At 40.0% G+C, this 13912-nt stretch overlaps 1 protein-coding gene and 1 long non-coding RNA gene across 4 annotated transcripts; one reads left to right on the top strand and one right to left on the bottom strand.

The window, feature by feature from the left end:
* Positions 1–3911: 3911 nt before the first annotated feature.
* Positions 3912–12861, top strand: LOC134816630 (uncharacterized). Of its 3 annotated transcripts, none has more exons than XM_063825565.1 (10): positions 3912–4169; positions 4358–4495; positions 10199–10342; positions 10468–10575; positions 10718–10809; positions 11030–11252; positions 11430–11726; positions 11882–12048; positions 12441–12549; positions 12713–12861. In XM_063825565.1, the coding sequence occupies exons 1-10, from the start codon at positions 3932–3934 to the stop codon at positions 12844–12846; spliced, it is 1650 nt and encodes a 549-aa protein (XP_063681635.1). In that variant the 5' UTR covers positions 3912–3931; the 3' UTR covers positions 12847–12861. The 3 variants fall into 3 exon arrangements, with proteins under 3 accessions (XP_063681635.1, XP_063681637.1, XP_063681638.1); XM_063825567.1 differs by having other exon boundaries at positions 12444–12549; XM_063825568.1 differs by having other exon boundaries at positions 12447–12549.
* LOC134817208 (uncharacterized) lies at positions 5313–6578 on the bottom strand. Its single transcript, XR_010160483.1, has 3 exons — positions 6268–6578; positions 5892–6054; positions 5313–5639 (listed from the first exon to the last, which is right to left on the bottom strand). It is a non-coding gene; the product is annotated as an uncharacterized LOC134817208 (long non-coding RNA).
* Positions 12862–13912: the final 1051 nt, after the last annotated feature.

The raw sequence follows: 13912 nt of genomic DNA on the forward strand, positions 1-13912 counted from the left end.
CCAATCAGCATCAAAGGCACTTTCTGCCACAATTGACTCGTAATTCGACCTACCAGGATCACCGTCGACGAGTGATCGAGTTCAACTCGGCGCGCGTTTTGGTAAGCTACAGATATGAAATAGAATTTAGTGGTTTCATTAGTTCTGAAATTATTCTTTTAATCTTTTTTAACCTGAGAAAGGAAACGTACATATTTAATTTTGCATTACGTTTATAGACGAAAATAGACGAAAATAATTTTGTGCACTGCTTAGTGCTTTTTAATTTGTGTTTCCGCAGGTAAAATGGCAAATTACTGATTTTACTCAAAATTTTGCTCTGACCAGAGCTTTGTCGCTTGCATGTTGCAGTAGCGCGAAACTTAATTGACGATGTCAATTCATCGCAGCTCGGCGAGGCACAGTATTGCATTTGCGTCGCCGATCTAGCAAGAAGCACAATTGAGTGCGCGGCGCTGCACAGTAACGCATACAGCATAGCGCTATAACGCAAAACAAGCGCGTCACGCAGTACACATATATACACATGGCTATGTGAACTCAAAGCTCACTGGAAGCCAAATTATGGAAAGAGGTCAAGGGCAGACCCCGTAAGAATTGGAAGTCCTGCGTACTCGAAGATGCTGCTAAGTTTACAGGTGTTAAAAACATCGACAACAACACAACAGAAGCTTTGGCTACCAACCGAGTACAGTGGAGACATATGTTACGCCGCCAACGCGATGTGTGTGATGCAGGCCACTCCAACGACTAGGAGGAGACCTTACCATGTAACATGTATGTATGTGAACTCAAAATTTAGCAAACAATATTTTAAAAATTTGTTGAGGAAGTTAATTTTTCGCTTATCGAAAAATGTTGTATAAGCATTATATTTTATTTAAGTCGCTAAACATCAAAAATTAAGAATGTTAAAAAATTAAGCCAATTTCTTAATCATTAATTTTTTTCTGATAAAAATAAAAAATATTCACAATTTAGACTTTCGCGCGCATTTAAATTTTGGTACTTTGATGCCATGACATTTTTGTATCACGTGGTGACCCCCACGGTCGCTTCACTATAGTAGAGTTTTGACGATACAGGGGGAGCCGCGCACTCGTGCGCGGCGGGTCATACAAAGTATGACAATATATTTTGTAATATGAATTAATTTAAATGTTTTTAATACGATTGTTAATTGACGATGTCAATTCATCTCAGCTCGGCGCGGCACAGTAGCGCATTTCGCTGATCTAGAGAGAAGCCTCATTGAGTGCGCGGCGCGGCACAGTAACGCATCGCGCTATAAATACGATTGTGGACAAAAATTATTTAAAAATTAACAAAAATTTTAGGCGCGCCGCGCATATTATATATATGTTCGCTAATTTACACCTTTGTATGAAAATCGAGCGCTAAAAACTACTGTTAAATTTTCACAAGATAACCTTCAGGAAGTTAGCATTAGCCTGAACTCTCTTCGCTTTTATCTTATTCAATTTTGTTTTACTTAAATTTTGTTTTACTTAATTAAACACACGTGTTCGGATTCTACGCCCAATCTACAAATGCAGTGCAGAGCTGTGGGACCAGTGGTAAAAGGATCACTTCTCTACTACTCTGACTGAAATACTTTCCTCATGCAAACATTTCTTCTCCTTCTCATGGTCACTGCAGATCTTATCTAATGACTTAAAGGTGTTTGAGCCGTAGTTAGGACTTGTCAAAGAATGTTCTTTCAAAGGGCACATACAGTCCAACAGCTGCACCGACGGGCTTCATCCTCGGTGTTGGTCGTCTTTGTAAATGAAGTTGGTTAAACAGACAGGAGTGCAGTTCTATCTTTGTTGTACACTTTGCTTTTTGGAGGAAGACCACATTGTGTACTCCATAGCATAGACTTATGATGTCTTGGAACTCCTCCCTGTTTAGAATATAGTTGAGGTCCTTCAGTGGTAGTGTTGAGAGCCATGTTGAGGCTCCCTTCTCTCTTGCTTGGTCTACGTGGTTCTTTAGTTGATGATCTGACTTAGTACAGAGCATCTAGGACCTTTGAGGGAGAATATTCTCTTCTGTTTCCTCAGTTCTTTATTTTCTTTCATCTTGCCCAAATCCAGCTTGATGACGTCTGGGGGGGGGGGGGGGGGGGGGGGGGGGGCCAATGGCATAAATGGAGAAAATGGAGAATTACTCATAGGTTTTTCCATTTTCTCCATAGAAATAGTCTCCATTTTATGCCATTTTATGCCATTGAAAACCTGAAAAATTTAGAATTTCGAGAAAAATTATTTAAAAAAAAGATATTTTCCGCCAATAATGAACAGGGTATCATGAAACATGGAGAAAAATGGTTTTTAGAAAAACTTTGAAAAATTTAAAAAAATTTTGACTTAGAAAATGTTCGGTCCGAGTCATTTTCGATACGTACCTCCCGTATCGAGAGCTCCCGATTCCGAGCTCGTGTTGCAAAGGGGAGGCCTGCCTTCCGAGATCGCATTACCTCGAGTCCAAAATTGTGTATCGAGGGGAAGGTGTGGACTTCGAAAAACCGAAAAAATATTTTCGGCAAATAATGAACAGGGTAGCATAAAACGTGGAAAAAAGCGGTTTTCAGAAAAAATTTGAAAAATTTTGACCGAAAAAATATTTTCGGCTTATAATGAACAAGGTAGCATGAAACGTGGAGAAAAGTGTTTTTCAGAAAATCTTTGAAAAATTTTGACTTAGAAAATTACCCCTCGGTACACAATTTTGGACTCGAGGCTTCCCCCTGGTAATGCGATCTCGGAAGGCAGGCCTCCCCTTTGCAACACGAGCTCGGAATCGGGAGCTCTCGATACGAGAGGTACGTATCGAGAATGACTCGGGCCGAAAATTTTCTAAGTCAAAATTTTTCAAAGTTTTTCTAAAAACCACTTTTCTCCACGTTTCATGCTACCCTCTTCATTATTAGCCGAAAATATTTTTTTGGTTTTTCGGTTTACCGAAGTCTACACCTACCCCTCGATACACAAATTTGGACTCGAGGCTTCCCCCTGGTAATGCGATCTCGGAAGGCAGGCCGAGATCTCACTTCTCAGTGCCTATTACTCTCCCCTATTAGTATTACTCACTCCTGCTGTAGCCTGTAGAAATAACTTTACACTAGGCTTGAGTAATTATGAGTTTGCCTGAAGTGTGCCTCTACTAACCTAGTATAAGCATCTAGTATCCTACTATGAGCTTTCATAAGCTTGTTACGCCCCTAGTAAGCGTAAATAAACATGTTAGGATGTCCAATTTAGGTGTTAAATGGTGTTAAAGATGAAATTTCGAAGACAAAATTCATGGCATAAAATGGAGAAAATGGAGAATTACTCATGGGTTTTTCCATTTTCTCCATAGAAAAAGTCTCCATTTTATGCCATTTTATGCCATTTTATGCCATTGGCCCCCCCCGTCTGGGTCTTGTTGGTTGATCAAATTCACGAGGTGATGTTCTGACAGGATTGATGATGCCTAGGCCGCTACATTGAACAGGGAGTTCGAAGATATCTCTCGTGCTCTTGACTGGGCTACCAAGGAGGGCTGGTGCAGTGTATACTGTCTTCACATTTCTTTTCGTATACAAGTTTAATCTGTTTCATTGGCCAAATTTGGAAGCTGAAATAAGCACTAATTTTTGTTGAAGGCATCTCTTAGAAGAATATTGTTGCTTAAAACGTATATTGAAATTTAGATTGTTTTGTAGTGGTTTAATATATAGTGTAGTAATATAAGTTCCAAAACGAAGAATACATTAAAACTTCAAACCCCACATTGCTGGGATCCCAGTCAATTTTCATGACTTTTCTAATCGAAAATATTTCCTAAGTACCATTCTTTAACCACTGTAACTACCATAAAAACATGCAGTCTTTCACTTGTGTATCCATTCCATTTGATTCCACTATTCAGTTAGGCCCCAGTTATGTTGGCTACAGAGACCAAAGTGGTCGAAGTTGGCAAGAAGCCAAAGGTAAAGAAAGAAAAAGTTGCTGAGAACGCTAATGTAGATGCAGATTTTGTCATAAAACCCTCGACCAAAACTCCAGCACTCGATACGAGCGAGTGGCCAATACTTTTAAAGAACTACGACAGATTGAATGTAAGGACTGGACATTACACTCCGCTGACAGAGGGATATTCTCCTACTAAACGTCCTTTGGGTAATAAATCGCATGAAACTTTAACACTGCTTAAAAATATACAGTAAAAATGACTGCTAACAATTTAAGTTTTTTCCCTATGATCAACCCATGGAAGATGTTTTTTGTTCAGTAAACTGCTTAAAACAGATTTATTAAAACATTTAAATATAACACTCTATTCTTGTGTGTAACACGACATATTACAGATCTTCACGTTAGAACTGGGTACATTAATTTGGACAAACCAGCCAACCCATCCTCTCACGAAGTAGTAGCTTGGATAAAACGTATACTCAGGGTAGAGAAAACTGGGCACAGTGGTACTCTGGATCCCAAAGTTACCGGTAAATACTTAATATCTCCTTTATCACCCTACGCGCGTGGGGTGGACTCCTGGGGTGGACTTTTATTCAGCGCGTATTTTGTAGCCTGTTCAACTTGACGTTTTGAATCGTTACTATCTCAATGTCACAGATACACAGAATGTGAGGTGATCATCTTAAAGAGAAACGTCTCAGCTTTCACCTGGTGTAAAGTTTATCTTTGTTCTCAAAATATAGCTCGCTCAGTGTGCAACAGAAGTTGACATTACAATAACCACGTCCGCGACCGGTCGTCAGATACCGGAGTCTTGCACAAAATTGGGTCCCTGAATTAAAATTTTATGACACAGTTACGATGAACTAGTGTCTAGGGAAACATTTGGTGAAAATTTGAAGGGTCTACTGTTAATATTGCAAAAGTTATTGAAAACAAACTAGCTTAATCAGAAGTTTTTGGGAAAATTTCAAATTTTGTACGTAGTGGGGTCTACTGGGGTGGACTCTCGTGACGCACATCTGATGGCGTGGCTTTTTCAACAGCAGTCAGTACGGCCAATATCAGAGCACAAATTATTGTGAGTAAGACCTTAATGGTCAGCTATGAACCCCTCACTAGAATAGTAACCGTATCTAAAAACAAGGAAATGTTATTCCGTCAAAGCTCAAATTTTTTACTCTTCTCAGTGCAGTTACTATGAATGTACTAGCTAAGTATCGTTGATCGTAGCTGCATTACACAGTAGAAGGTAACCAAGGAAGACTGCTGATTAACGAAGCAATTTCAACGTGAACAGTTCCAAAATACATAATCATGGCAACGATAGTTTAACTTGAACCTTTATAGTTTTTACAGTCTAAGATCACAATAAAATCACGTGAACTGCGAATCACAAAATCAAATCACTCAAATCTGATACAGTCCCGTTACAGTACGCTTTCGTGACAACCTCAACGCTTAAAAAAATAAATATTCTGCAGTCTTGTGACCACCGATGGCCCTAACTCTCCCTTGTCCGCGAGGAGCATCGTTGCGACCATGGGTTTCAGTTCTTTGTTCTTCCCACTCGGCTTCGATAGATCGAATTGGCTGGAAGTCAATCTATCAGAAAGACCTTTGTCGATCTCAGGGGCGTGGTAAATTGTGGATGTCGGAGTATAAAGCTTCCTGAAAAGATTGAGACATTCACTCGGTCTGTTGTAAATATCGAATAGTCCTTGTAGGCCGAGATTTAATTTATGTTGGGTTTGATAACTAGAGAAGGCGATTTGATATTCATTGATAGTATAAGAGTATAAGCATATAAGCATAAGTGATAAGTTTATATACCCTTTTTATGGTACCTCGATATCAGTATTGAGTAATCATCACTCAAAATCTACTTATTAAATTTATTAACTAAACAAGTTAATGTATTACCGTCCTAGAGAGGTTTTCCTGAGAATTTGAAGTCTCTGTAGGTTGCTGACATGTCTACTAAGCTCTTCGATTGAGGAGTTTTGGACCCCTCGGCGGTCCAAATGATTTATAATGCTGTGGGCATTTTCAACATCTATCGAGCTAAACGCCCTCGCAGCATAACCTGTAGAGAATGAACATGTCATCAATGCAAAGTTCAATGATAAAAATCAGAGTGGCCGATTTCAACGGGCAGAATTCGAATATCATGGCCTTGGGGAATGGACTATTTTTTGTCGATTTTACTAACCAAACTGGCAAACGATTGTTGATTTTCGTCACTAGTCTAAAATGAAAGCAAACGTTCGGCCGAACATTTACATGATTAAAAACTTACCGGTTTCTTTCGTTATTATGTACAGACATAGCCGGGCTTGGGTTCCGCATACGATATCTTCTATCAGATTAAAGTTGAACCCACACTTTGTACTGCTCGTGGGAGGAGAAAAGCAAACTGATACCTTTTCCATGAGCATCTCGTGTAGTACCATCATCATTTCGATTCTGATATCAGCTGCAAAATTCGTCTATTACTAAATGCTAGCTTTTCGAACTTCGTATCTTGGAAATAACAACTTCTATGAAAGAACACACACACACACACACACACACACACACACACACACACACACACACACACACACACACACACACACACACACACACACACACACACACACACACACACACACACACACACACACACACACACACACACACACACACACACACACACACACACACACACACACACACACACACACACACACACACACACACACACACACACACACACACACACACACACACACACACACACACACACACACACACACACACACACACACACACACACACACACACACACACACACACACACACACACACACACACACACACACACACACACACACACACACACACACACACACACACACACACACACACACACACACACACACACACACACACACACACACACACACACACACACACACACACACACACACACACACACACACACACACACACACACACACACACACACACACACACACACACACACACACACACACACACACACACACACACACACACACACACACACACACACACACACACACACACACACACACACAGACACACAGACACACACAGACACAGACACACACACACACACACACACACGCACACACACACACACACACACACACACACACAGACGCACACAGATGCACAGAGACACACTCACACACACACACACAGACGCACAGAGACACACACTCACTCACACACACACACACAGACAGACAGACACACAGACAGACAGACAGACAGACAGATACACACACCCACAAACACATACAGACATAGACACACAGACACAGCATAAACACAGACACACACAGACACAGACGGACACACAGACAGACACAGTAACACACAGACATACACAAACACACCCACAAACACACACAGACACATACACACACAGACACATACACACACAGACACACACATAAACACACATAGTTCACTTCAGTACACTACATTACAATTACAGACACACGCAGTACAATCAGAGACACACACTCGATGCAAAGACAGACACAAGCACAAACACACAGAGTACACTTCAGTACAATCACAGACGCAGGCACAAAGACATATACAAGAAGAGCAGATTGAAGTACCTTCATTTGCAGATGTTGACGCATTGATCTGTGGGATATGTTCTTCAGTCTGTAACTGATCATCTGCTAGAACTGTCTCATCTGGATCAACCGGAGGAGTATCTTCCGGCAGGAGTCTGAGTGGGTCTATCGGGACAGCCATGGATCGCTCTCCGTACCTTGCTGAAATAAAGACAAAGGTCAACGACGGATGTCGCATGTCAGTCCTGTAACTAAATGTAATGCAAAATAGTGAATAAATAATTTTTACATCTGAACGATTGTTCATTGATTCTTTGAATCTGTTCATTGATTCAAAGAATCAATGAACAAAAGTTCAGGATTTTACCTTCTGTTAAGCTGTTAGCACTGACTCTAGCCCCCTCTCCCTACAAAACGACCATATCTCGGGCTGGAGCTTTCAACCGTCTTGCCTCAGCAGCCATCTAGCACAGTCGACCTGTTCTGTTAATTATGTGATCATCAAGTTACCAAATTTAATCCTTCACTATTCAAATAATTGATTATCAGACAAAACAGAGTTTAGAGCTCGACGTATGCTTCAGGGTTTCACACTGTGCTGTAATCAAACGCATGACTAAAACCTCTTGCTACTATTACCAATGTTAGATAAACCCATATTGTTAAGGCGGTCAAATGATTTACCTGAGTTGATCGCGTCCATGAAAGGGTTCAACTGCGCTCTGTCCAGCTTGTTAATGTCCGCTCCAGCAGCCAGCAGTGCCTCCGCCTCCGTCACTCTCCCTGCTTTGCATGGCCAGTAAAGCGTAGAGCTCCCCTCTAAGCTCTGTGACGATCCGACGAAGGATCCAGATTCCCTTCTTTTCTCTTGAGATTGCTTCAATTCTTCCTGGAGTATGCGGATTACCATTTTTATACTTCCATACAGGGCGCGTGAACAATCAGCAATGAATTATCAATTAATCAATCTAGTTTTTGAGTAAAAAGTCCACAGATTGTGATACATTGGATTTGATATTGGAAAAGACATGGCTTACCAAGTACCTTTTCATGTGCTTTTTGGAGGACAGGGATGACTTATTCCTGCGTGCCATTTCACCATAACTATCTGCTGTAACAGCAAAAATTAGAATTATGTCGGACATAATTCTAAAAAATTGGAACATTGTAGTTAATCAGTGTGGTGCTAACAACAGAGAGCGATTTGAACGGTAGGCAATTTCATAAATTTCATTAACTCGATATAAGGATGATTGGAACAGGCTAAAATCTACAATGTGGCATTAATTATAACTGGCTATATCGCTGCATTAAACGATTAAAGTATTGCTAACTATGGATATTCTAAGTGATCTAGGCAGAGGGGAACCGGCACAGCCAGATTGCGTTGTCTTCACTTTCAGTGACTAAGTTTCACGATAGAAAAATTGACCTTATGTATTTAAAAAAAAGGATGCACAGTTCAAGCAATAAATCGATCGGCTGCTCATATGATATTTGCATTTAAAGGAGGGCCCAGTGCAGTGACCAGTAAGTCTGTTAAGGCAACATTTAGATCTGAGATAGGCTGAGTCTTGACAAAGATAAGTGAGTTTCGAGAAAGTGCACACGGATAAAGTTATCAAGTGACAATGATAAGACTAAGTTAGGGTCAAGTCAACAGAATGGCAGCTGTAACAGAAACAGTTCATTGGATAGGGGAGTAGGGGATTATGACGGAGTGAAATTTATTTAGCAGGGCAAACAAAAAACAACTGACAGCACTGAGCAAGTGAACTGGAAAATTGAGGAACAAAAATAACAGTGGTTGTCAGCCCTTTCCGTAGCAATCAGGATTTCCCAGGAGATCGATCAGGCAATCAGGATTTCCCACGAGAAAGGTCGACCAGATGCGCGCACTTGTGTCACGTGACGGCCACGTGACGCTCTAATCGTTGTCACGTGGTACAGAAGGGATTTTCTGATGGCGTCGATCCCGACAAGAGGAATTTTCTCACGGTTTATCTTCAATAACTATAGCTATTTTTATACTAGAGAGTTGAAACTTTCACCAAATGTTTCCCTAGACACTAGTTCATCGTAACTGTGTCATAAAATTTTAATTTAGGGACCCAATTTTGTGCAAGACTCCGGTATCTGACGACCGGTCGCGGACGTGGTTATTGTAATGTCAACTTCTGTTGCACACTGAGCGAGCTATATTTTGAGAACAAAGATAAACTTTACACCAGGTGAAAGCTGAGACGTTTCTCTTTAAGATGATCACCTCACATTCTATGTATCTGTGACATTGAGATAGTAACGATTCAAAACGTCAAGTTGAACAGGCTACAAAATACGCGCTGAATAAAAGTCCACCCCAGGAGTCCACCCCACGCGCGTAGGGTGTTTATTCTCACTAACGTTAACTTGGACTACAAGTACGATCAGTTTCCATTCTACAATCAGAATCTCATTATCAAATGATTTTATTTTCCTGGAAAGCGACAGCTTAATTAAATCTGATTTAAGTTTGTTGTGCTTGTTTTTGATATTCACCCTAACGGCTAACATATGTGTAGTGTGAACTTGGAAACTTTTTGTTGCATATTATAAGTATGATACTATTCCCAGGTTGTTTGATCGTTTGTATCGAACGAGCCACCCGATTGGTGAAATCTCAACAGAATGCAGGAAAGGAATATATCGGTATTGTCAGACTTCATGACGGAATTGATGATGAAATAGACCTCCACAAGACTTTAGAGAAGCTTAAAGGTAAGCCATGAAGATTTCTATTCGATAACACTTTTAAAACATCAGATTGTCTGATGAAACCTCTTAGTTATCAAGGTTACCGCTCCTATTTTACGACCACATCTTGCAACCTCCATCTCACCTAGGTGCTCAATTCCAACGACCTCCACTGATATCTGCTGTGAAGAGACAGCTGAGAATACGAACCATTTACGAGAATAAGCTGCTGGAATACGACCCAGAACAGAAACTTGGTCAGTTCAGATTTAAGTTTATTTATAACTCTATGACTTGTACCATCCCCATTCCCAAGGAGCCAGTGCAGCGCATGGAATTTCAAAAATATTGCACCCACTCAATTGCGATTAGTGAGGTTAACACGTGCGTTTTGTTCAGGAATTTTCTGGATGAAATGTGAAGCTGGAACTTACGTCCGAACTTTCTGTGTACATATCGGATTACTACTGGGAGTTGGAGCTCACATGCAGGTATTTGATAATTAACTTTGTAATTAGATAATTATCTTTCGAAGTAATCGAAGGAATGTTGAAATTTGGCATATACAATCGTGCATTCTCTATTGTATTTCTGAATTAAGAATTTGTTTACAGCATTTCTGAATAATCATTTTATTTTAAAGACTTTAAAGTTTATATTCATTTTATGTTTTTCTGAGATTCCGAGATTTCATTTCCATTTCAACCTCAGGAGCTGAGAAGATGCAGGAGTGGAATTCAGCACGAATCAGATGGACTAGTCACCATGCACGATGTTATGGACGCTCAGTACCTCTATGACAACACCAAGGATGAGTCATATCTGAGGAGGTGTATTAAACCACTGGAGTGCTTGTTGGTGAACCACAAGAGGGTGGTTGTTAAGGACAGTGCTATCAATGCTATCTGCTACGGAGCTAGACTCACTCTTCCAGGTTAGATTTTACTGTTCTACGGTTTACAGTGAACCATAAGTAGTATCATTTCATATTTTTTGTAGACATTTACATTTTAATTGATTAGTGCTTCTGTCTCCGCCCTCTGTAATGTTACATCTACACCTTGTCACGTTTCTGCAACTGTTCAAAATGTTCTAACTTATCATGTTTCAGGAGTATTGCGGTTCGAGAGTGGTATTGAAATAGGAGAAGAAGTAGTTCTCATGACTACAAAAGGAGAAGCTATTGCTATTGGACATGCTCTCATGACCTCCAGTACCATGGCAACATGTGACCATGGCTTTGTAGTAAAACTGAAACGAGTCATCATGGACAGGGACGTGTATCCAAGAAAGTGGGGTCTAGGCCCAATGGCTTCAGTAAAGAAGGGCCTTGTTAAGGTCGGAAAACTGGACAAACACGGAAAACCTAATGATAACACTCCCGCTGAGTGGCTCAAATTTATCAAAAGTATGTTCACTTGTTGTTTTTATCACTTAAATCGAGAAATGTTATTATATCGCCACTAAAGATTCATTATACGTATTCTAAAAGTAAGGAAATATCCTAGATTTAGACGGCACCAGTTTTCTCTTATCTCCTGCTCAATATACTACCATCCACAGGTGATACTCCAGAAACGATAACACCCATTGCTCCTTCAAACACCGTGGTAACCGGAGAGGGAGAGTCCAAGAAACGGGCGAGGAGTGAGTCTAATGACTCAGCAGTCAAGATGGAGACCTCTGAGACTCCTGAAACTCCGGCTACTGAAAAGAAGAAGAAGAAGAAGGTTTTTACTCTTTGAATTTGATCTTAGATAAATCATGGTTGGTTGGATCTATCCGTATCTCTAAACATTCTAAACACTCTGAAGTCTGAACATTATTCTTGTAAATAATGATAGATTGGTTTCCACATTAGTAGGTTTGCTTAGACATAAGTTGCTTTAACATGTTAAAATTAGTGTTTTAAACGCTAATTAGTGCCACGTTCCCGCAGAAATTGTACCATTAGTGTTGAACCTGCACAGTTATTGCTGTGGTAGATAATACAAATGGCATATGAAATCAATTCAAAATGAGGTCCACTCCAAATATCACGGCTATTCAAAATGCCGAAGATAAAATATCTGATCGTGCATTTTTAGTCGATAGCCGACAAAAAACCATCACAAAACTTCAGAAGAAGATAAAGGTGGAAGAAGGGTCAGAGGTTGAAGTTAAGATTGAAGAAGGAGCTGAAACTACTGAACCTGAAACTCCCAAGAAGAAGAAGAAGAAGAGGAAAAGTGGTAATAATCCTAAAAATTGTTGTTTTTATTTGTAATGAATTGTAAGGTCTTGTTAGTTATACCTATAATAGCTAGGTTTTCATGCAAAAATTGTTGAAAATAACAGATTTTATTGTTCATGTTGTTCAAGTGATTGAACTTATTTAACTTTTCTTTGTTTCAGAAGCAGTTGTAGCTGAATCATCTTCGACTGAAGCGCCAGAAACGCCCGCTCCAGAAACTCCAGCGACGGAAAAGAAGAAGAAGAAGAAAAAGAAGAAGGATGTTGAGAATGGAGATAGTTCCGCAGCAGCTTGATTGCGGGGTTTTAACGTTTTTATCTTAATTTATTGATTTGAACTGCGAAATTAATTTATTGCTAAGTGTTAGGGATTGGCCCAAGTTAAAAGACATTAAAACTGACTGAGCTTTTTCCACTATAATTACTATTAGGCCTATTAGAAACAGTTTTATGCGATATATATTACCGAACGGATATTTTATTATATTCTTTTAATTCGGATTAGTTTTCCTTTTTATCATGAATGCGAATTTTGGGTTCGAGCAGACGACTGTCACCGCCTTATCGAGAGCTTTCGACATCTGGCAAAATTATAGCTGAAAAAGTGGTCCTAACCTAAATCATCTGCTACGGAGGCCGATAGATCACGTCCTCCATAAGAATTGTAACAGCAAAGCCGAGAAGCTCTGGTTTTACAATTCTCTAGTGTAGTACATATTTTTCTTACACTGCCTCGTTTTCTATAATTCAAATTAAAATTCATGTGATGTTGTTTTCGGAGGACTTGTCTGTGATGTAGACTGAATTGATATTTTCGGGCGGTCGCAAAATAAAATGGCTAAATCGTAGGCGGCTGGGAAAGTTTCTCATGGAGAGCAGGGTTCTCCCCAGACTTTTTTAATGCGCGCACACGTGTCCAGGCCCTCAATCGTGCCGTCCTTTAACTGTCCACGAACAAATACATGGGTATGCTAAACAGTAAACAGTCCTCAAATTGATGATTAATAATGTCTTCAAGCCCAGTTAGTTGGTATGTTATTCTAAGAAACTGGCAGGAATGGACAGAATCGAACCTATCTGAACGTTACCTGCCACCAGTTAACCTTCTCAACCGTACGTGAAGCACGACAGTACATATTGAACGCTCTGTGGCCCTAACTTACCTCATCATCACATTATACTAGTTATGGTATGTCATATAATAGGTATGTGTAGTTCTCCTGGCGTGTAATCTAAAGTGGGCTTATGTTTCACCTAACAATATATTTACGGACTAAATATATATTTCCGGACTGAAAAGTCCCACAGTTCACATGTATACATGCACTTTTACAGCGAGAATAGAAAGTAAAAGAGCGATAC

Source organism: Bolinopsis microptera, chromosome 6 (assembly GCF_026151205.1).
Source record: "Bolinopsis microptera isolate Bmic1 chromosome 6, MBARI_Bmic_1.0, whole genome shotgun sequence".
NCBI classification, from domain to species: domain Eukaryota; kingdom Metazoa; phylum Ctenophora; class Tentaculata; order Lobata; family Bolinopsidae; genus Bolinopsis; species Bolinopsis microptera.

What these genes read in the sequence shown, in the direction of transcription:
- LOC134816630 (XM_063825565.1), top strand. Translation starts at nt 3,932, where the DNA reads ATGTTGGCTACAGAGACCAAAGTGGTCGAAGTTGGCAAGAAGCCAAAG. An exon ending in AAAAGAAGAAGAAGAAGAAG is followed by an intron (nt 12,049 to 12,440) that starts GTTTTTACTCTT and finishes ACAAAACTTCAG; the next exon opens with AAGAAGATAAAGGTGGAAGA. An exon ending in GAAGAAGAAGAGGAAAAGTG is followed by an intron (nt 12,550 to 12,712) that starts GTAATAATCCTA and finishes TCTTTGTTTCAG; the next exon opens with AAGCAGTTGTAGCTGAATCA.